Source organism: Saimiri boliviensis, chromosome 4, assembly GCF_048565385.1.
Source record: "Saimiri boliviensis isolate mSaiBol1 chromosome 4, mSaiBol1.pri, whole genome shotgun sequence".
Taxonomy (NCBI): Eukaryota; Metazoa; Chordata; class Mammalia; order Primates; family Cebidae; genus Saimiri; species Saimiri boliviensis.
In genome coordinates, this window is record NC_133452.1 from 83,054,481 (window position 1) to 83,078,026 (window position 23,546).

The 23,546-nt window shown below is 37.4% G+C and overlaps 1 protein-coding gene across 5 annotated transcripts in view; it reads left to right on the forward strand.

The window, feature by feature from the left end:
* Window positions 1-23,546, forward strand: part of SNX14 (sorting nexin 14) — a 99,775-nt gene that overhangs the window by 27,261 nt on the left and 48,968 nt on the right. For all 5 annotated transcript variants that reach the window (XM_039467664.2, XM_039467666.2, XM_003922959.4 and 2 more), the window contains exons 5-12: window positions 1,015-1,058; window positions 3,217-3,304; window positions 12,925-13,009; window positions 16,921-17,077; window positions 19,399-19,474; window positions 20,250-20,294; window positions 20,403-20,483; window positions 20,574-20,688. In XM_039467664.2, the coding sequence (XP_039323598.1) occupies window positions 1,015-1,058; window positions 3,217-3,304; window positions 12,925-13,009; window positions 16,921-17,077; window positions 19,399-19,474; window positions 20,250-20,294; window positions 20,403-20,483; window positions 20,574-20,688 (691 nt within the window). The remainder of the gene's footprint in view (window positions 1-1,014; window positions 1,059-3,216; window positions 3,305-12,924; window positions 13,010-16,920; window positions 17,078-19,398; window positions 19,475-20,249; window positions 20,295-20,402; window positions 20,484-20,573; window positions 20,689-23,546) is intronic.

The window sequence follows — 23,546 nt, forward strand, 5'->3', positions numbered from 1 at the left end:
ACCCAAATCCAAGAAATGGAAGATATAACACCCAGGATTTGTTTTGTTTTATTTCATTTTGTTACTTTTTCATTCCTCTAGCTTACGTACTGATTTTGAGTGTATAGGTAAAATTTTCACAAGGTGAGCATATCTGTGTAACTGGCATTCAGATCAGGAAACAAAACATTATCAGCATCCCAGAATACCCCTTCACGTTCCCCTCTAGCCACTATACTTCCTTCAGAGGTACCTAATAACACCTAATTTTGACCCCTTACATAAATCTTGCTGCTTGTTTCTTCATTGTATTCTGAAAATACTGACTTACAAAGTTAGGAATGCAAAGGACTAACTTGCTCTTTTTCTTCTTTCCATAGCACACTTTTGGTTCAGTTAAGCTTCAGACTCAGGAACAATTTATTTAACTTTTTGTTTGATTATGAGAATATTTAGAAATACTTGCATGTTATTCTAATAATAAGTTTTCCTATTTGTGGAATTTTTATGGTTTTCCAAGTGTTTTCTCATATGTTCTCTTTGATCCTCAAAATCATATAAGGTTGAAATATACATTTTGTCATGTGAAAGCCTTATTTTACTGTCATTATTTGTTTTTTTTTTTTTTTTTTTTTTTTGTGACAGGGCTCACTTGTCGCCCGTGCTGGAGTGCAGTGGCAACATCTCGACTCACTGCAACCTCTGCCTCCCAGGCTCAAGTGATCCTCCTGCCTCAGCCTCTCAAAATAGCTGGGACTACAGGTGCATGCCACTAAACCCGGCTTATTCTTGTATTTTTTGTAGATACAGGGTTTCATCATGTTACCTACGCTGGTCTCAAACTCATGAGCTCAAGTGAACACCTGCTTTGACCTCCCAAAGTACTGGGATTACAGGTGTGGACCACCACTCCTGGCCTACTGTCATTATTTGTGATAATAAAATTGGTTCTTGGTAATGTTATGTATTACCAAATAGTACCATTTATTTTCCAGAAACTAATTAATGTTTCTTTAAAAAATAATTTTTATGCAGGTTCTTGAATTAGTGTTGGAAAACTTTGTTTATCCATGGTACAGGTATGTACTTTTTATAAGATCTTTTTCTTTGATACAGTGAATACTATTAAGTTGAGCATGCTAATGATGTGTTTTTGGTGTAGACCAGGATTTCTTAACTTTGTCACTATTTACATTTTAGGCAAAATAATTATTTGTTGTGGGGGCTGTACTGTGCATTATGTGATCATTAGCAGCACCCTTGGCTTCTCCCATTAGGTAGTAGCAGACCTCTCTGCCACCAGTTTTGACCAATAAAAGTGTCTTCAGAGGTAGCCAGATATGACGTGGAAGGCATAATTGGCCCTAGTTAAGAACCACTGATACAGGCATCAGTTAATTAATAATTTAGTGATAATAAAGAGGAAGAAAACTTAGGCTGCATTTTGAGACAAAAGTAACTTGTAGAATTCCTTATCCCTCCTGGATGTAGTGATTTAATAATTTTGTATTCAGTTTTCACATTTGAAATTATTGTACCTTTTGAAAGGGAATCTATATTCACATATTTCATTAAATTGAAAGAGAACTTCAATAGTTTTCCCGGAGAATTAATGTTTTTTTTTTTTTTTTGCCCCAGAGTACCTTTGTTTTTGGTGTATGCCACGTATGTACAAGGGCCTTGTACTTTTGAAGATACAGAAAATAGATTTGAAAGAAATTTATTTTTAGAATCAGAGAGATCCAACTTATTTAATAAATACACATTTTCTTAAATAAGCATCATGTGTTTAATATATATGTATATGTATTTGAACATTTGCATCTCTATGGCTTATACATGTGACATTTAGTGACATCTGCCCCAATTTTATATTGATTAAGTATATTTTGAAATTTTTTTTTTTTTTTTTTTTTTTTTTTTTGTGAGATGGAGTCTTGCTCTGCTGCCTGGACTGGAGTGCAGTGGCACGATCTCAGCTCACTGCAACCTTCACCTCTCAGGTCAAGTGATCCTCCCACCTCATCCTCCCAAGAAGCTAGGATTACAGGCATGTACCACCATGCCTGGCTAATTTTTGTATTTTTAGTAGAGATGGAATTTTGTCATGTTGCCCAGGCTGGACTCAAACTCCTGACCTCAAGTGAGCCACCACGCCTGGCTGAATTTTCTAATTAAAAAAAAAAAAAAAATGCTACTAGTTGAATTCTTCCAGAATGTGTTATGACAAATGCAATATCCAGTTTCTATGCCATATTTTCTTGAAAAGCTATGTAAATTATTTTTTTACATTTGTGTTAATGTAAAAAGACATGTAAAAGCTGTGTAAAAATGTAAATGTAAAAGCTATGTAAATTAATCTTTTACATTTGTCTTAAATGTCTGGCATTTACCATTTAATTAAAGTTGATGGTGAGGCCTTTTGTGAAATGAATCCTTTTGTGAAGACTCCCTTACCTTCTCGCATCTCTGTGTTATGACACTTAGACAAAAGTTGGTTGTATTTCTAAGTGTGAAAGTATATATTTTCTTCTAAGTGGTAGCTATTGATGCTGTAATATCCCCCTCTTTAGGGTTAATAGTGGGCGGCATGGTTGATGCAATTATCTTTCCTATTCTGCCAAGAAAGTTAACAATTAGCACCATTTTCAAGTTTTAAGATATTATCATTCTTTCTTTTCTTGCCTTTGATTAGGGAAGTGTTTTAATTCTAGGGACCTCAAAACATCAGGAAAATGAAAGCAACTCCTCAGCTGAAGGTTGTCAGAATTTCTGTTTTACAAAATGTTTGAGTTTCTTTTAATTTTTTTTTCAAATAGAGCACACCTTTATTTTAACTTTCAGAATTTACGTATTTTAAACTATTTAAAAATTTTGTATTAATTTAATTCTATTGCTTCTCCTAAATTGTTCATTGTTTTACTTTAAACTTTCTTTGATGTTGCTTAGAACATGATCTCAGTATTGTAAAAATAAAACTATGTACTCATATATGTGCAAGGAAATAAATGTTACAATTTAGTTAATGGTGATTATGTCTTGATGCTAGAATTATGGTAGATGTTTGTTTTCTTTTTTGTACATTTCTTTTATTCTATAATGAAATATATTGTTTGTAAATGAAAAAGGAAAGTAGGTTAAGTAAACAGAAAAAAGGAAATTTTTCGCTTGTTTTCTTGAAGGTGAAACTGTGTATTTCTCTGAACTTCTGAATATTTGTTTTTCTCCTTATTGAAGGGATGTGACAGATGACGAATCCTTTGTTGATGAACTGAGAATAACATTGCGGTTTTTTGCATCTGTCTTAATAAGAAGGATTCACAAGGTATATATTTTAATGAGAGATTTGGGGATTTGGGGCTTTATTATTAATGAACGAGATTTAAAACAATTTTTCGTGGGTACATGGTGAGTATATATATTTATGGGGTACATGAGATACTTTGATACAGGCATGTAGTAAGTAATAATCACATCATGAAAAATGGGGTGTTCATCCCTCAAGCATTTATCTTTGTGTTACAAACAATCCAATTATAATCGTTTAGTTGTTTTTAAATGTATAGTCGCCCTGTATTATCAAATATTGGATCTTACTCTTTCTAAGTGTATCTTGTAGGAGATTATTTTAAATCTTAATTTTTACTTTCTCCTATACCATTTATGTTTGTTTTATCTTCATTTTTTTCAGGTTAAAAAATTAGTGAATAATTTTTGATCCATTGATCAGTTTCAGTTTTTTTTTGTTTTTGTTTTTGTTTTTGTTTTTGTTTTTCTTGAGACAGAGTTTCACTCTTGTTACCCAGGCTGGAGTGCAATGGCGCGATCTCAGCTCACCACAACCTCCACCTCCTGGGTTCAGGCAATTCTCCTGCCTCAGCCTCCTGAGTAGCTGGGATTACAGGCATGCGCCACCATGCCCAGCTAATGTTTTGTATTTTTAGTAGAGACGGGGTTTCACCATGTTGACCAGGTTGGTCTCAATCTCTCGACCTCGTGATCCACCCGCCTCGGCCTCCCAAAGTGCTGGGATTACAGGCTTGAGCCACCGTGCCCAGCCCATTGATCAGTTTTGCTTGCTTGCTTTCTTTTCTCTTTTCTTTTCTTTTCCTTTTCCTTTTTCTTTTCCTTTTCCTTTCCTTTCTTTTCTTTTCTGATGGAGTCTTGCTCTGTTGCCTGGGCTGGAGTGCAGTGGCATGATCTCAGCTCACTGCAACCTCTGTCTCCCTGGTTCAAGGGATTCTCCTGCCTCAGCCTCTTGAGTAGCTGGGATTACAGACCCATGCCACCACACCACCTAATTTTTGTATTTTTAGTAGAGATGGGATTTCACCATGGTGGCCAAGATGGTCTTGATCTCTTGACCTTGTGATCCACCTGCCTCAGCCTCCCAAAGTGTTGGGATTACAGGCATGAGCCACTGCACCCGGCCCAGTTTTGCTTTCTTTCATTTTAATTCCTATCTCCCGGTTTATAGAAATTAGAAATGAAAAGACAGCTATAGAAAAAAAGTCATGTTCCAGTTAGATGTTTTTTGTTTTTGAGATGGTGTCTCCCTCTGTCACCCAGGCTAGAGTGCAGTGGCACGATCTTGGCTCATTACAACCTCTGCCTCCTGGGTTCAAGTGGTTCTCCTGCCTCAGCCTCCCTGAGTAGATGGGACTACAGGCATCTGCCACCATGCCCAGCTAATTTTATTTTGTGTTTTTAGTAAAGACAAGGTTTCACCATGTTGCCCAGGCTGGTCCTGAACTCTTGATCTCAGGTGATCCACCCTCCATTGCCTCCCAAAGTACTGGAATTACAGGCATGAGCCACCATGCCTGGCCCCAGTTAGATGAATTTATTGAGTAAACGGCAATGATTATGATCTACTTTAAATATTTTTTTTGGCTGGGCAAGGTGGCTCATGCCTATAATCCTAGCACTTTGGGAGGCTGAGGTGGGCGGATCACTGAGGTCAGGAGTTTGAGACCAGCCTGGCCAACATGGCGAAAGCCCATCTCTATACTAAAATACAAAAAATTAGCTAGACATGGTGGTGGGCTTCTGTAATCCCAGCTACTTGGGAGGCTGAGGCAGGAGAATTACTTGAACCTGGGAGGTGGAGGTTGCAGTGAGCCAAGATTGCGCCATTGCACTATAGCCTGGGCAACACAGGGAGACTCTGTCTCAAAAAAACAAAACAAATATTTTTTTCAAGCTATATTTTGTGCATATTTGGATCTTTGCCTGTATGTATTTGTAGAACATTGTCTTAGACACACTTGTCTACTGCTTTGTCAGTTCAATAGAATTGACTATATTGACAATGTATTAATATATAATATCTTGCCAGATGCAGTGGCTCATGCCTTAATCCCAGCACTTTGGGAGGCTGAGGCAGGCGGATCACCTGAGGTCAGGAGTTCAAGACCAGCCTGGCCAACATGGTGAAACCCCATCTCTACTACAAATACAAGCAAAATTAGCCAAGCATGGTGGTGTGTGCCTGTAGTCCCAGTTACTTAGGAGACTAAGGCAGGAGAATTGCTTGAACCCAGGAGGCAGACAGAGGTTTCAGTGAGCCAAGATTGTGCCACCCAGCCTGGGTGACAGAGTGAAACCCTTTCTCAAAACACACACAGACACACACACACACAGACACACACACACGCACACACACACATATATATATAAAATCTCTTCCACTAGTAATAAAGATTAATCTTGTTAAATGATTCTATACCTATTTGAGAAATGAACAGTATAGTCAACTGCTGTAGAAAAGATGTGCAAAAAACATAAATAGTAGTTCACAAAAAAAGATACAAAATGGCCAATGAATACTTGAAAGTAGGTTGTCTTACGGCAAATAAATGTAATTTTTTAATGAGATATTGTTCTTTTACTTATCAGACTGGGAAAGGTAAAAAAGAGTGTTAATATCTAGTATTGGTGAAGTATGGAAAGCAAGTTCAAATTCAAATTGGTATAATTCTCACATTTGAAGGCAGTTTGGTAATCTTTATTAAGACTTAAAAACGTCTATACTCCAGGCCATGCATGGTGGCTCACGCCTATAATTGGGGTGGGTGAGATGGGCAGATCACTCTAGGTCGGGAGTTTGAGATCAGCCTGGCCAACATGGTGAAACCTTGTCTCTACTAAAAATACAAAAAAATTGACTGGGTGCGGTGGTTCACGCCTGTAATCCCAGCACTTTGGGAAGCCCAGGTGGGTGGATCACCTGAGGTCAGGAGTTTCAGACCAGCCTGGCCAACATGTCGAAACCCTATCTCTACTAAAAATTACAAAAATTAGCTGTTTGTGTGTCTGTAATTCCAGCTACTCGGGAAGCTGAGGCAGGAGAATTGCTTGAGCCTGGGATGTGGAGGTTGCAGTGAGCTTAGATCATGCCACTGTACTCCAGCCTGGGCTACAGAGTGAGACTCCATTTCAAAAAAAAATTATGATAATCAAAGATATGTATAAAAAGGTATGTTCAAAGATTTATTGCAGTATAATTTATAAGTAAAACCGAAAAGAAAAATTAATGGCTACTAAGATTGTTAGAGTAAATATAATACATCCTAATTACAGAATTCTATACAACCATGAACAATCATTTTGTAGAATAATACTTGTTTTCATGGGAACATATTCATCTTAAATTGTTAAGTAAAGGGAATGTGTATATGCTGCTAGTGGAAAAGTAAATGAGTTAAGCCATTCTGGAAAGCAGTTAGGAGATTTCTAAAATAACTTAGAACAGAATTCAAATGAATATAAATTGTAGACATGAAATCAACATAGATACCCATCAGTGGTGGACTGGATAAAGCAAATGTTGTACATATACACCATAGAGTACCACACAGCCATAAAAAAGAATGAAACCTTCTCCTTTGCAGCAACATGGATGCTGCTGGAGGCCATTATCCTAAATGAATTAACACAGGAACAGAAAATCAAATATTAGAGGTTCTCATTTAGGAGCTAAACATTGGGTACACATGGACATAAAGAAGGGAACAATAGACATAGTGGCTTACTGAGGGTGGAGAGTAGGAGGAAGATGAGGATAAAAAAATACTGGGTACTGTGCTCATTACGTGCATGATGAAATAATCTGTAGACCAAACTCCCATGACATGCAGTTTGCTCATTTAACGAGCCTACACATGTACTGTCTGACCCTAACATAAAAGTTGGAAATAAAAAGGGGGGAAAATCAAATATACAAAAGAAAAAAGAAACAATCAAGTGGAATAGTTTGGAAACTAATATGTGTTATATTTCTACTTTGAAAACAAAGTTCATATATTGAAGCTTGTTAATACATATATTAAGGACATATACCTCCTTATCACTGTTAACTTTTATTGTGATGGTGAGCTGATGCTGATTTTGTTTTTTTTCCATGCACTTCTTTATATTTGTCTTTTTCTATTGTATTTAACATTTATCACTTTTGAAAATAGTCGATAAACAGTAATCACATTGTTTTAAAAAGTCTTGGATAATTGTCTCATAATATTTAAGTGGAATGAAAGATTTAGTAAGAAATATCAATTAGTTGATGACAAACCATTTTTTTAAATTGCATTTTAGGTTTTGGGGTACATGTGAAGAACATGCAAGATTGTTGCTTAGGTACACACATGGCAGTGTGATTTGCTGCCTTCCTCCCCATTACCTACATCTGGCATTTCTCCCCATGCATTTCTCCCCATCTCTCCCCAACTCTCCACCCCCTGCTGTCCCTCCCATATTTCCCCCCCACCCCGAGAGATCCCAGTGTGTGATGCTCCCCTCCCTGTGTCCGTGTGTTCTCATTGTTCAACACCTGCCTATGAGTGAGAACATGTGGTGTTTGATTTTCTGTTCTTGTGTCAGTTTGCTGAGAATGATGGTTTCCAGGTTCATCCATGTCCCTACAAAGGACACAAACTCATCGTTTTTGATGGCTGCATAATATTCCATGGTGTATATGTGCCACATTTTCCCTGTCCAGTCTATCATCGATGGGCATTTGGGTTGGTTCCTGGTTTTTGCTGTTGTAAACTGTGCTGCAATGAACATTTGTGTGCATGTGTCCTTATGGTAGAACAATTTATAATCCTTTGGCTATATACCCAGTAATGGGATTGCTGGGTCAAATGGAATTTCTGTTTCTAGGTCATTGAATTGCCACACTGTCTTCCACAGTGGTTGAACTAATTTACACTCCCACCAACAGTGTAAAAGTGTTCCTATTTCTCCACATCTTCTCCAGCATCTGTTGTCTTCAGATTTTTTTAATGATCATCATTCTAATGGGCATGAGATGATCTCTCAATGTAGTTTTGATTTGCATTTCTCTAATGACCAGTCATGATGAGCATGTTTTCAAATGTTTGTTGGCCTCATATATGTCTTCTTTTGTAAAGTGTCTGTTCATATCCTTCGCCCACTTTTGAATGGGCTTGTTTGTTTTTTTCTTGTAAATCTGTTTTAGTTCTTTGTAGATTCTGGATATCAGCCCTTTGTCAGATGGTTAGATTGCAAAAATTTTTTCCCATTCTGTTGGTTGCAGATTCACTCTGATGACTGTTTCTTTTGCTGTGCCGAAGCTGTAGAGTTTGATTAGGTCCCATGTGTGTATTTTGGCTTTTGTTGCCAATGCTTTTGGTGTTTTGGTCATGAAGTCCTTGCCTACGCCTAAGTTCTGTATGGTCTTGCCTAGATTTTCTTCTAGGGTTTTTATGGTGTTAGGTCTTCTGCTTAAGTGTTTAATCCATCTGGAGTTAATTTTAGTGTAAGGTGTCAGGAAGGGGTCCAGTTTCTGCTTTCTGCACATGGCTAGCCAGTTTTCCCAACACCGTTTTTTAAAGAGGGACTCCTTTTCCCATTGCTTGTTTTTGTCAGGTTTGATGTCAAACCATTTAAGTTATACTTTGGAATAAGTAAAAATTGATTTATCAAATTAATTTTGATTACCATATTACAATTAGCTAATAAACAATAGTTAATAGAACAATTCTGCTATGTTAGGCTTTTTTTTTTTTTTTTTTTGAGACAGGGTCTTACTCTGTCACCCAGACTGGAGTGCAGTGGAGAAATCTTGGCTCACTGCAACCTCTGCGTTTTGGGTTCAAGCAGTTCTCCTGCCTCAGCCTTACAAATAGTTGGGATTACTGGTGTGTGCCAGTACTGCCCAGCTAAGATTTTTTGTATTTTTAGTAGAGACTGAGTTTCACCATATTTGCCAGGCTGGTCTGGAACTCTTGACTTTAGATGATCAACCTGCCTTAGCCTCCCATAGTGCTGGGATTACAGGTATGGGCCACCATGCCCAGCCTCTTTTTGTTTGTTTGTTTGTTTGTTTTTTTTTTTTTTTGAGACGGAGTTTCGCTCTTGTTACCCAGGCTGGAGTGCAATGGCACTATCTCGGCTCACCGCAACCTCCGCCTCCTGGGTTCAAGCAATTCTCCTGCCCCAGCCTCCTGAGTAGCTGGGATTACAGGCACGCACCACCATGCCCAGCTAATTTTTTTGTATTTTTAGTAGAGACGGGGTTTCACCATGTTGACCAGGATGGTCTCGATCTCTCGACCTTGTGATCCACCCGCCTCGGCCTCCCAAAGTGTGTTTGTTTGTTTTTTAAGATGGAGTGTCACTTTGTCACACAGGCTGGAGTGCAGTGGTGCCATCTCGGCTCACTGCAATCTCTCTCTCCCGGGTTCAAGTGATTCTCCTGTCTCAGCTTCCAGAGTAGCTAGGATTACAGGTGCCTGCCAGTGCGCCCGGCTAATTTTTATATTTTTAGTAGAGGCAGAGTTTCACCATGTTGGCCAGGCTGGTTTCGAAATCCTGACTTCAAGTGATTCACCCACTTTGGTCTCCCAAAGTACTGGGATTGCAGGTGTGAACCACTGTGCCAGACATATGTTAGGCTTTGGGATAGCTTGGTGGATTCAAATTAATAGTACCTCATACTTGGAGTGTTTTATATGTATGTATTTGTATTTTAAGAATGGTTTTATTGAGATTATAATTTATATATCATGTAATTCACCCACTTAAAGTGTATGATTTGATGGTTTTTAGCATATGCACAGTTGTACAACCATCCTCATAGTCAATTTTAGAACATTTTTATCATCCAGAAAGAGACCTGTACTCTCTGGCCATAAACACCAACCATTCTATCCCTTCATTCATAGCCAACCACAAATCTGCTTTGTATATCTATGGATTTGTATATCTGTTCTGGACATTTTATACACATGGTGTCATACAATATGTGGCCTTTTGTGACTGGTTTCTTTTACTCAGCATAATGTTCTCAAGAGTTATCCATGTTATGTTGTAGCATGTAACAATATTTCATTCTTTTTATGGCTGATATTCCATTGTGTGAATGTACTACATTTTTTTTATCCATTCATCAGTTGATGGACATTTGTATTGTTTCCACCTTTTGTGTATTACATACCTATTAGCAATTGTGTACAGATTTTTTTTGTTGTTGGATATATATTTTCACTCATCTTGGTTATATACATAGGAGTACAATTGCTGGATCAAATGGTAACTCTATATCTAACACTTTGATGAACTGCCAGACTATTTTCCAAAGTGGCTTCACCATTTACATTCCCATCTGCAGTATATGAGAATCTCTTACTTCTCCACGTACTTGCCAGAACTAGTTATTATCTCACTCTTTTATTCTAACCATCCTAGTAGATGTGACATAGTATTCCACTGTGGCTTGGATTTGCATTTCTCTGATGCCAGTAATGTTCAACAACTTTTATGCTTATTTGCCATCTGTCGGTCTTCTTTGAAGAAATGTCCATTCAGATTCTTTACCTGCATTTTAACTGGGTTTTTAAAAATTATTATTATTACTGAGTTGTAAAAGTTCTTTATATTGATATACGTCCTTTATCAGGTAAATTATTTGCAAAATATTTTCTGCGATTTTCTGAATTATACTATAAATTCTTCCTATTTTATCTGCATCACTATCCTGGAAGGTAAATGGGTCATTATTATATTCATTTTATAGAAAGGTATTAACTTTGTCAAAGTGTTAGCAGTTGCTAATGGGCAAAAGATTAATTAGGCCTGGATGATCTTACAACTTCTACAGTGTTCTGTTTGTGATTTTTGTTGACTGTGTAATGTAAATTGGAAGTTTGGGGATAATGAAAACAAAGAATCATTTAGGGTATAGAATTTTTTAAAAATCAAAGTTTAGTGACAAACCCATTATTTTACCATTTTAATTCTGACCTGAATTCCCTAAAGTGGAACTTAACAAATAAAAATCTTACTGAGTATTCTCAGAAGACAAGACTTTACAAAATGTTTGAAAACTAAAACATCTTGCTTATTTGATAAATATGAGAGTAATTTATAAGCGAGTACCAAGTGGCCAAGGGCAAATGCAGAGTGATGTTACTTTCAGTGAGGCTAGCAATACTAGCAAGAATATCCCCTCTTACTGAATGCGTTTGATCTGGGTTTTATCAGCAAGTCATTAAATTTGGGGGTTTATGATCCATCATACTTACTAGATTTATCACCCTGGGATTTTGTTCCTTTCCTTAATGTGGAATTTAAAAAGAATTCAAAAATTGACGTTATTGTGATGGAATTTTCTCATTCCTTTGATAGAGGAAATATATAATGTATTAAATTTTATAGTGGAAGATAAGCCTGTTGAAGTTCAATAAATATGCTTTCTAGTGATTTATTTATAATTTATTTTTAGTAACTTTTTTCTTGTTTTCTGTGTGTGCATATAAGCCCTCAGCCCTCCCTCACTAACCTCCTATGATCACTGCAGCTTCTAGCCTTTAGGTTGAAAAATCTTGGAGGGTAATAATGAAACTTAATTTTATTCTAAAATAGAGTGTTTCCATGTATCTTTTTTTTTTTTTTTTTTTGAGACAGAATCTTGCTCCATTGCCAGGTGCCAGGCTGGAGTGCAGTGGCGCAATCTTGGCTCACTGCAACCTCTGCCTCCCAGGTTCAAGAAATTCTCCTGCCTCAGCCTCCCGAGTAGCTGGGACTACAGGTGCATACCACCATGCCCAGCTAATTTTTATATTTTTAGTAGAGACGGGATTTCACCATGTTGGCCAGGATGGTCTCGATCTCTTGACCTCGTGATCCGCCCGTCTCGGCCTCCCAAAGTGTTGGGATTACAGGCGTGAGCCACTGCACCTGGCTCCATATATCTTAAAACCAGGATTCATGCTGGGCACGGTGGCTAATGCCTTTAATCCCAGCGCTTTGGGAGACTATTGGGAGACTAAGGTGGAGTACTTGAGTCCAGGTGTCAGGGACCAGCCTGGGCAACGTCGTGAATCCCTATCTCTACTAAAAAGTACAAAAAATTATCTGGGTGTGGTGGCATTCTCCTGTGTTCCCAGCTACTTGGGAGGCTGAGATGGGAGAATCCTCCTTTTCTCAATTTAATTGAGCCTGGGAGATGGAGACTGCAGTGAGCCGAGATGGTGCCACTGTACCCCAGCCTGGGTAGCCGGAGTGAGAACCTGTCCAACCCAAAAAAACAAAGCAGGATTTATCTTGTAAGCTTAATGAAGTTTATTTTCAAGTAATTTCTTACTAATTACAAATTTCAGCATCAAGGGTTAATAAATTACTGGAGTTTTCCTTGAGTGCATTTAATACAAAGAACACATACAGAAACAAGCTGGGAATAAAGATAATTATTTTGTGGGAAAGGTTTAGTATTTAGGGTATGCATATTAAGATTAATTTACTGTTCTGATGTTAAAAAAGTAATGTTACAGTTTTAGTATGATGCAATATAAAGTGTTATTTTTGAAAGATTCTGAATAATACTTAATTTTTAAGATATATTGCAATATCATAATTGTGGTGTACCTGCCATTATAACTTGGTGATAATTATTTAAAAAGTTTTAATGTTGAATTTTTCTAGGTGGATATTCCATCCATTATAACCAAGAAACTATTAAAAGCAGCAATGAAGCATATAGAAGTGATAGTTAAAGCCAGACAGAAAGGTAATACAGTTTTCTACTACAATTCGAGTGATTTTGTTTTTATACACCATTTTTTACCTGAAATATCTAATTATGAGTACTAATTCATTAACTTATATATTCACAGTTGCTGTTAGAGTATTCTTTTAAACTGAAATCTCTTTCAGTAGTTTTCTAATAATGTGTGAAAACTCGAGAACCTTTGAAAATTAAAATAAAAGTTAACTTTACTGTTTACACTCTCATCGTTTTTTGAATGATAATCTGTTTCTCTCTGGTATCTTTCATTTCTCCTCTCCCTTCCTCCTTAATTTCAATGGTTTTGACCTATTCTAGCCCATCCTATACATTGCTCTAGTTTACTTTCGTGATATGACAAGTCTCATGTTGTCGTTCTACTAAAAAAAAAATTTAATAACTATCATAACATCTAAATTGTGTATTTGATTCCTTTTCTATCTAGTCAGATATTAGATCCAGTCTTCGGTATTATGCTTTAGCCAGGACGACCTATTTGCTGGTTCTTACGTGTGTTCTGTCCTTTTTACGGTCATGATTTGCACACAGCAAGTGTTCATTAAATGTTTTTTCTTCCTTTCTTCCTTCCTTTCCTCCTTTTCTTTTTATCATATCCTGCAGGATCTTTTTTGATTGAGTGAGTGGAATCTTCATTTGAAACTTTTCATGCTCTAAGATCAAGCTCTAAAATGTTTCTTTTTAATAAAACTACTTCTATGCACTAAGTTCTTTGTGAAACTGAGATTTCCTTTGTATTTACATTTGGTATTCTTTTTTGTCAATGGTTTCTAAAGTATGTTCTGCAGAATACCACTCTACATACAAGACCATATGACCAGAAGAGGTTTTATGGTCATATCTTTTGTTAATTACTGTTGTATTCCCCTTGTAAAAATTCCCATAGGTAGGAGCACACCAAAAGCTCTGGGTAGTTTTGCAGTAGTGAAATAGCTTTAACTTCAACCTAGCACGTTCCAAATTCATTTGAGCATGGAACCATTTATCCCTCCCACATAGTATCAATTATTTTAATCAGAAAGCATTTTGAGAAATTATTCTATAGGTAGATTTGAAGTTAAATGTAATTATCAGTTTATTTGCCTCCCTCCCCCGCTTTTTTTTTCTGGAAAATTAAAGCAATTAAATCAAGAAGAGCTGCATTGTGAAACCAATCAGTCACATGCTCAGTTCTGGCACAGTGCATGAATATACAAGGTGCTCAGCAAATGCCGTTTTATTGTTGTTTTTGAGACAGAGTCTCGCTCTTGTTGCCCAGGCTGGAGTGCTGTGGCGCAATCTCAGCTCACTGCAACCTCCACCTCCTGGTTTCAAGCGATTCTCCTACCTCAGCCTCCCAAGTAGCTGGGATTACAGGCATATGCCACCGCACCAGGCTAATTTTGTATTTCAGTAGAGACAGGGTTTCTCCATGTTGGTCAGGCTGGTCTTGAACTCTTAACCTCAGGCGATCCACCCACCTCAGCCTCCCAAAGTGCTGGGATTACAGGTATGAGCCACACACTCACCCTCCTAATTGCTAGTTGTAGGGTTAGCTAGGTGCCTGCAATTTCCCTTAAAGGGACTCAAACGTTTTCCTTTATTTTCCTGCTGGGGTTCCTGGCAGGCTCCTAAGAGGAGTTACTGCTCCATTTCAGTATTCACACTGTTGGAATGCATATAATGCCTTTTTGTGTATATGAATATGCTTGCATTCTATTTCAATAAAAATAGAAGGAAATAGTTCTAAAATAAATGCCATTGAGTTAGGGTTAAGATTCCCAACACAAACTCCATGATGTGAAAACTCTACACAGAGTGCAGAAAGGGAAAAGCATCACTTGCCTTTCTACTTAGTCTTTTCAGGTCTGTAAAAAGGAGACAATACTATTAATTTTACACTTGAAAATATTAGTTAACACCCGGCCTAAAAAAAAACTTTGTTAACATAACTTTTATTATCAGTTAATGTTTATTAAGAAATCTATCCTTTCATGGGCTTCTACTTGAAACAGTTTTATATTTCTGATGTCCTATGCTCTGGGCTGAAGAGCCACAACTTAACCAGTGAAGCCACATTTTACTGTGAACACAAGTTCTCTGAAAAGGAATTTGGGAGTATACACTTTGTTTCAGGGACAGTTTGCAAACCAGGAAAACATAGCCTTCAGTGTAAAACAAAGGTGCATTTCAGAGAACAAAGAGAGTGTTCCTGGTTTTATAGCAAAAGTTCCTCCCCAGGTTCCCAATCGGGCCTGTTTATGCAGATGAAGGATTGAAATCTTGATTGGTCAGTGCAACTGAATTCTGATTGGTTGATACAGCTGAATCCTGATTGGCTGGGACAGGTGAGCTTAGGTTGTTTGGTTCACGTGAGCCTCTGATTGTTTGGTTTCCAGGCCCCAAACCAGAAATCTGCCAGATGTTTCTTTGAAATAGCTTCTAGGGGCTGGGGTTTCTGGCCACAGTTTATCTTAGCATCCAACAGCAGGAACTGGTTTTGCTTGATTGTCGAAAGGGAGGTCCTATGGAAAAAATTTCACAGCATCTTTCTGAGAACACAGCCTATGTAAGTGCTACCTTACCAGCTACAACCTAGTTGTATTTTAAATTTGAGTTTCTCAGTTAGCTAGGGGGAGTTTGTTTTGTCTGATGGCTGAGGGCATATTTTGATACTGTAAGTGCTTTAAAAGGTTACATAGATGTGAAGCAGATGCAGTTAAAGAATTTTGAGGCTGGGCGCAGTGCCTCATGCCTGGAATCCCAGCACTTTGGGAGGCCAAGGCAGGTGGATCACCTGAGGTCGGGAGTTCAGACTAGCCTGGCCAAAGTGGTGAAACCCCTCTCTACAAAAAATATAAAAATTAGCTGGAGGTAATGGCAGATGCCTGTAATCTCAGCTACTCGGGAGGCCGAGGCAGGAGAATTGTTTGGACCTGGAAGGTGGAGGTTGTAGTGAACTGAGATCATGCCATTGCACTCCAGCCTGGGGGACAAGAGCAAAACTCCGTCTCAAAAAAAAAAAAAAAAAAAAAGACTTTTGAGGCCTATAGTCCCAGCACTTTGAGAGGTTAAGGTGAATAGATTGCTTCAGTTCAGTTTGAGACCAGCCTGGCAACATGACAAAACGCTATCTCTACAAAAAAATACCAAAATTAGCTGGGCACAGGAGTACCTGTGGGCCCTGCTACTCTGGAGGTTCAGGTGGGAGGATCACTTGAGGTCGAGGCTGCAGTGAGCTGAGATTGCACCACAGCACTCCAGCCTGGGTGATGCAGCGAGACCTTGTCTCAAAAAAAATAATAATTTTGTGTAGGATAGGTTTTGCTTTTGGAGAGGATAAAGAAGATACAGCATTTGGTAACAAAAGCCTTATGTGTGCTAGAAGTTGTGAAAGTTGTTTTCTCCAATTTTTTCCACTTAATCATTTGCTATTATTTTATAACTTGTAGAGACATGAGTTTAAATTCCTGTTTACAAAGGGTCCATTTATCAATTTATTTCAAAGTAAATAGGCTTCTCAAAGAATGCACGTTGAAAAGAGGCTAGGAAAGGAATGACTCGGTTTCATGCTTTTTTTAAAAAAAAAATATATCTCCATTCACTGCAACCTCTGCCTCCCAGGTTCAAGTGAATCTTCTGCCTAAGCCTCCTGAGTAGCTGAGACTACAATCATGTGCCCCCACACCTGGATAATTTTTGTATTTTTTGTAGAGATGGGATTTCGCCATGTTAGCCAGACTGGTCTTGAACTCTTGGCCTCAAGTGATTTGCCTACCTTGGCCTCCCAAAGTGTTGGGATTGCAGGCGCGAGCCAAGATGTCCAGCCCATGCTCTTCTATTGTTAGTGGAAATGACCGAAAGTATTTAATGTCACTTAACTTGTTTCAATATTTATCTTTAATCTCTATTTATAGTAAAAAATACAGAGTTTTTACAGCAAGCTGCTTTAGAAGAATATGGTCCAGAGCTTCATGTGGCTTTGAGAAGTCGAAGAGATGAATTACACTATTTAAGGAAACTTACGGAACTGCTTTTTCCTTATATTTTGCCTCCTAAAGCAACAGATTGCAGGTATAAAAAGACTAGACAATATAGTAGTATTTGCATATCATGCCGTATGTATATTGCTGTTTTTTACTATGATATAAGTATACTAAAACTTGAGGTTAGCCTGTGAACAGCTTTTCATTTGGAAAAAATTTATTAAATTATTAATGTATAATTTATTATTTATTATGGTCTTAAAATGCCAATTTAAGTGCTATTTGTGGTGTGTTGTGTTGCTTAGAATTTTTCTTTAAAATTGATCTTGGACATATGGCCCAGTACAGTGGCTCATGCCTATAATTCCAGCACTTTGGGAGGCCAAAGCAGGTGTATCACCTGCAGTTGGGAGTTTGAGACCAGCCTTACTAACATGGAGAAACCCCGTCTCTACTAAAAGTACAAAATTAGCTGGGCATGGTGGCGCTTGCCTGTAATTCCAGCTGCTTGGGAGGCTGTGGCAGGAGAATCACTTGAATCTGGGAGGCGGAGGTTAAAGTGAGCCAAGATCATGCCATTGCACTGGGCAACAAGAGCAAAACTGTCTCAAGAAAAACAAACAAACAAACAAACTGATCTTGGACATAAAAGATAAATATGAGGAAAATTATTTTTGTTATTTTATATTTTAAAATATACATTATATTTTATTTCATGTGTTCCCCTTTAAAGATATGTACATGATAATAGGCAGACACACTTGAACAACCTATATAGGTAAGTTTATGTTTCAAGGTATCCAGCTGGGAAGAAGAATTGGAGATCGTCTAGTCTTTTCTCCCTTTTTCTGGCTGGACCATGTTTAGATTATTCCATAAGTTACCTTGTTACTCTTACCGTAATAGCCCTTAGAGGAAACAGAGTCTCACTCTGTTGCCCAGGCTGGACTGCAGTGGCATGATCTCAGCCCACTGCAACCTCCACCTCCTGGGTTCGAGTTCAAGTGATTCTTCTGCCTCAGCCTCCTGAGTAGCTGGGACTACAGGCAAGCACCACCATGCCCAGTTAATTTTTGTAATTTTAGTAGAAATGGGGCTTCTCCATGTTGTCCAGGCTGATCTCGAACTCCTGACCTCATGATCTGCCCACCTTGGCCTTCCAAAGTGCTGGGATTACAGGCATGAGTCACGGCACCTGGCAACCATGGCTTATTTGTAATGATATGTAAAGTGATGTACTTTACATATCACTAAAATACTTATTTATCACTAAAATATTTATCATATCAATATATTTTAAAATAAGTATTTTATCACTAAAATATTTAGTGATGTGCTTTAAATATTACTTTTTGTTTTCACATTTTCATTTTGTTCTTAAAAATATTTTAATGTAGGCCGGGCGCGGTGGCTCAAGCCTGTAATCCCAGCACTTTGGGAGGCCGAGGCGGGTGGATCACGAGGTCAAGAGATCGAGACCATCCTGGTCAACATGGTGAAACCCCGTCTCTACTAAAGGTGCAAAAAATTAGCTGGGCATGGTGGCACATGCCTGTAATTCCAGCTACTCAGGAGGCTGAGGCAGGAGAATTGCCTGAACCCAGGAGGCGGAGGTTGCGGTGAGCCGAGATCGCGCCATTGCACTCCAGCCTGGGTAACAAGAGTGAAACCTCCGTCTCAAAAAAAAAAAAAAAAAAAAAAAATTTTAATGTATTGAATTACATGATTTTTATACTACACTAGTTTATAATAGTAACAAATAGGATTATAAGGTAATTACTATAATTATCTTAAGCATTAATTTAAATATATATTAAACATTTAAGTATTCTTAGAAAAGTATTTTCTTGATTTTTAAAAATTTTTTAAAGTTTTTTGAGATGGAATCTTGCTCTGTGGCCTAGGCTGGAGTGCAGTCATGTGATCTCGTCTCACTGCAACCTCTGCCTCCCAGATTCAGGCAATTCTCCAGCCTCAGACTCCCAGTAGCTGGGATTACAGGCATGTGCCACCACACCCAGATAATTTTTGTGTTTTCAGTACAGACGGGGTTTCACCATGTTGGTCAGGCTGGTCTAGAACTCTTGACCTCGTGATCCGCCCACTTCAGCCTCCCAAAGTGTTGGGATTACAGGTGTGAGCCACTGTGCCTGGCCGATAGAAAGTATTTTCTAGTGTCCCCCAAGTTCCTGTTAAGGGAATACTTTTTTTCTCTTAAATAATATTCTCTTTTGGCCAAGTAAGAAATCTGACTCTCTGCTATTCAACATGTGGTCTGCAGACCGGTGGCATGAATGTTGGTTGACAGTTTGTTAGAAATGCAGAATCTTAGGTAATTTATATGCAGTTGAAAGTTAAGAACTTTATAAATTACTAAATGTAAACAATTATTATTATTTATTTTTTCAGATCTCTGACCTTACTTATAAGAGAGATCCTGTCTGGCTCTGTGTTCCTTCCTTCTTTGGATTTCCTAGCTGATCCAGTAAGACTTAAACATTTTTTTTTTTAATTGTTACAAAGTACACTTAATATAAAATTTACTATCTTAAAGATTTTTAAGCGTATAGTCAGTGATACGGAAAACATTCATATTGTTGTGCAACCATCCCCACTCTCCATCTCCAGAACTCTTCTTCTTATGAAACTGAAACTCTACACCTGTTAGCAATAACTCCTCATTCCTTCCTCCCTCCAGCCCTCCTGGTAACCACCATTCTGCTTTCTGTCTCCATGAATTTGACTACTCTGGGTACTACATATAAATGGAATCATACAGTATTAGTCTTTTTATGACTGGCTTATTTCATTTAGCATAATGTCTTCAAGATTCATCCATGTTGTAGGATGTGTCAAAATTTCCTTCCTTTTCAAGGCAGAGTAGTATTCTGTTGTATGTGTATAACATGTTTTATTTTCATCCATTGATGGACACTTTGGATGTTCATCCATTGATGGGTACTTCAGATGCTTCTACTTTTAAACCAGTAAGATTCTGAAGAAACAAGAATGATTTAGAAATATTTTAAATGCCAAAATTAGAATAGCTTTTATTTGCTGATTTTCACAAATGTTAAGAACCTCTTTTGTAGATGTAAAAAAAACTCCTGCTATAATACATATGTGCAGATTTTTTGCCACTGCTCCATTTGTTTCTTCATTTTTCTAGAAACTTTCATAATAATGATACAAGTTAGGAGAATTTTGGGGAAAATGCAGTAATGGAATTATTTTGATTTACATTTATTATTTTCCATTAGGATACTGTGAATCATTTGCTTATCATCTTCATAGATGACAGTCCAGTGAGTATTGAATATATTAGAAAACACTTTAGATTGCATTGAATTTTGATTGTATATGTCAAATCAGGTGGGAATTTTACTGAGTTAATGATTTTCTTTCTTTCAAAGCCTGAAAAAGCAACTGAACCAGCTTCTCCTTTGGTTCCATTCTTGCAGAAATTTGCAGAACCTAGAAATAAAAAGCCATCTGTAAGCATTTTCAGCAGTAACATTTTTTTGATAAAAACAATTTTAGAACTCATTTATATAGCTTAAACCTACTCTTTCTCTTATATTAAGGTGCTGAAGTTAGAATTGAAGCAAATCAGAGAGCAACAAGATCTTTTATTTCGTTTTATGAACTTTCTGAAACAAGAAGGAGCGGTGCACGTGTTGCAGTTTTGTTTGACTGTGGGTGAGGCTTACCTGTGTATTTTACGAAAGTCATTTTTAAACCTTTTAATGTACTTGAATATTTTAAATCATATCTGATGTTGTGGTACCCATCTATCAATGTACTAAATTTCATATACTAGATTTTCTAAGAGCGTCTGTGAGTTTCTCTCAAGTGCTCACTCCTTTCCATATTGGGAAATAATCTGTCATTGACTTTGTTCAAATCCTAGTAGCAGAAAAAGAAAAAAACTACTAAAAATACAATATAAGGCCAGGTGCAGTGACTCACGCCTATAATCCCAGCTCTTTGGGAAGCCAAAGGGGGTGGATCACCTGAGGTCAGAAGTTCGAGACCAGCCTGGCCAATGTGGTGAAACCTTGTCTCTACTGAAAATACAAGAATTAGCTGGGTGTGGTGGCTGGTGCCTGCAATCCTAGCTACTTGGCAGACTGAGGCAGGAGAATCACTTGAACCTGGGAGGCAGAGTTTGCAATGAGCCAAGATTGAGCCACTGCACTCTAGCCTGGGCGACAAGAGTAAAACTCCATATAAAATATATACATATATGTATATACACATACACACACATATACATATATATATATAGAACATATATCAAAGACCCAAACTGTAGCCCTTATCAATATCACTTGTTCACAGTTTTTGTATAGTATTGTTTTGATTAAAATATCAAGTATAAAAATGTCTGATTTTGATTATAAGCTCTCTAGCATTATAGATCATTGGATTTACAAAAAACTTTATAAACTATGAAGTTTATTTTTAATGCATTTAATTTCTTTTTAAAATATAACTTAAAAAAATTGAGGTATAATTTATATAGTGAAACTCGTAGAATTTAAACGTATAGTTTGATCAGTTTTACACATGTGTACATCCATGTAACCTGCATCTTTATCAAGATGCAGAACATTTATTTCCGTCAGCCCAGAAAGTTCCCTTAGGCTCCTTCCCAAGAGATCCACCCTTTCCACCTACTCCTGCCAAAGCAATCACTGGTCTCATTTCTCTCACCACAGATTAGTTTTGCCTGTATAATTTTTTTAAATATATAAATGGAATCACATAACATATAGTCTTTTGTCCCTGGCTTCCTTCATTCAGGATAATGCTTTTTAAGGTTCATATATGTTTTTGTCTAAATAAGTAATTTGGGCTAGGCGTGGTGGCTCATTCCTGTAATCCCAGCACTTCAGGAGGCTGAGGTAGGTGGATCACTTGAGGTCAGGAGTTCAAGACCAATGTGGACAAAATGGTGATCCCCTGTCTTGACAAAAATACAAAAATTAGTTGGGCCTGTTGGCTCATGCCTGTAATTCCAGGTACTTGGGAGGCTGAGGCAAGAGACTCGCTTGAGCTCGGGAGGTGGAGGTTGCAGTGAGCTGAAACCATGCTATTGCACTCCATCCAGGGGTGACAGAGTGACACTCTGTCTCAAAAATAGATGAATAAATATGTAGTTTGTTCTTTGCTGAGTGGTATTCCATTGTATGAAAACATATATCTTTTAAACTTTATTACTAGGTGCACACGCGTTTAAGATTGTTGTATCTTCGTAATAACTTTATCCTTTTATCATTATAAAATGCTTCTCTCTTGTATCTGTTAATTTTCAGTCTTGAAGTCTACTTTGTCTGATATTAATATGGCCACATCATCTTTCTTTATACTTAGGTGTGCATTTGTATATCTTTTTCTATCTGATTGAAATGTTTAATGTATTTCTAGTAAGCAGCATGTAGCTGCTCTTGCTTTAAAAAAAAAAAACTAAGTCATCTTTGCTTTTTAATTGGTATCTGTAGTACATTTACACTTGATGTATTTATTATATGTTTATTGTTAGGGCTTCCATCTTGGTGTTTGTTTTATATTTGTCCTGTATATTCATTGCTTTTTTTTTCCTCCTTTGTTGACTTTCTTGAAATTTTTTTTGTATTTTGTTTTATCTCTCCTATTGACTTTTCAAGTCTGTTCTGGCCTTTTTTAAGTCATTGATTAGAGATTATAATATGTTTCTTTCATTTATCATAGAATGAATTTAAAAATATTTTACTGCTTCAGGAGCAATGTAAGAACCTCAGTGTACCTCAGATCATCCCGTCCTGCCTTTTGTGCTCCTTTTGTTATTTATTTTAATTCTGCATGGGCTATAAACCCACAGTACATTGTTTCTTCATTAAATTGTCATCAGAAATCTACACACATGTGAAATGCACACACACATTCATTTTTAAAAGTCCTTATAATTATTGGCGTATTTACTGTCCCAGTATTCTTAATTTAGTTTTGCAGAACCAGGTTTCTAATGCTGTTTCTTTCTGCTGAAAGAAATCTTTTTCATAGTTATTATAGTACAAATATGCTGGAGATAAATTTTCTTAGCTTTTGTCTGTTTGAAAAGATGGCATGATCATGGCTCATAAAATACAACCTTAACTTCTTGAGCTCAAATAATCCTCTTGCTTCAGCCTCGAAAGTAGCTGGGACTACAGGTGGACACCATCATGCCTGGCTAATTTCTTTGTAGAGACATGGTCTCACTATGTTGCCCAGACTGGTCTTGAACATCTGGGCTCAGGCGATCCTCCAGTCTCAGCCTCCCAAAGTGCTGGAATTACAGGCATAAGACACCAAACCTGACCTTTAATCAATTTTGAAAATTCCTGGCTCTCTTTTCAAATATTCCGCCCCATTTTCTCGTCTTTTACAACTCCAGTTATATGCTTATTAAGTCATACAGGAATGACAGTTGTATTCTATTGCCTCACAAATCTTATACGCTGTGTTTCAGTTTTTTTTAATCCCTTTTTTCCACTTTATGTTTCAGTGTGAATGATTAAGAAGTAAAAGGTAAA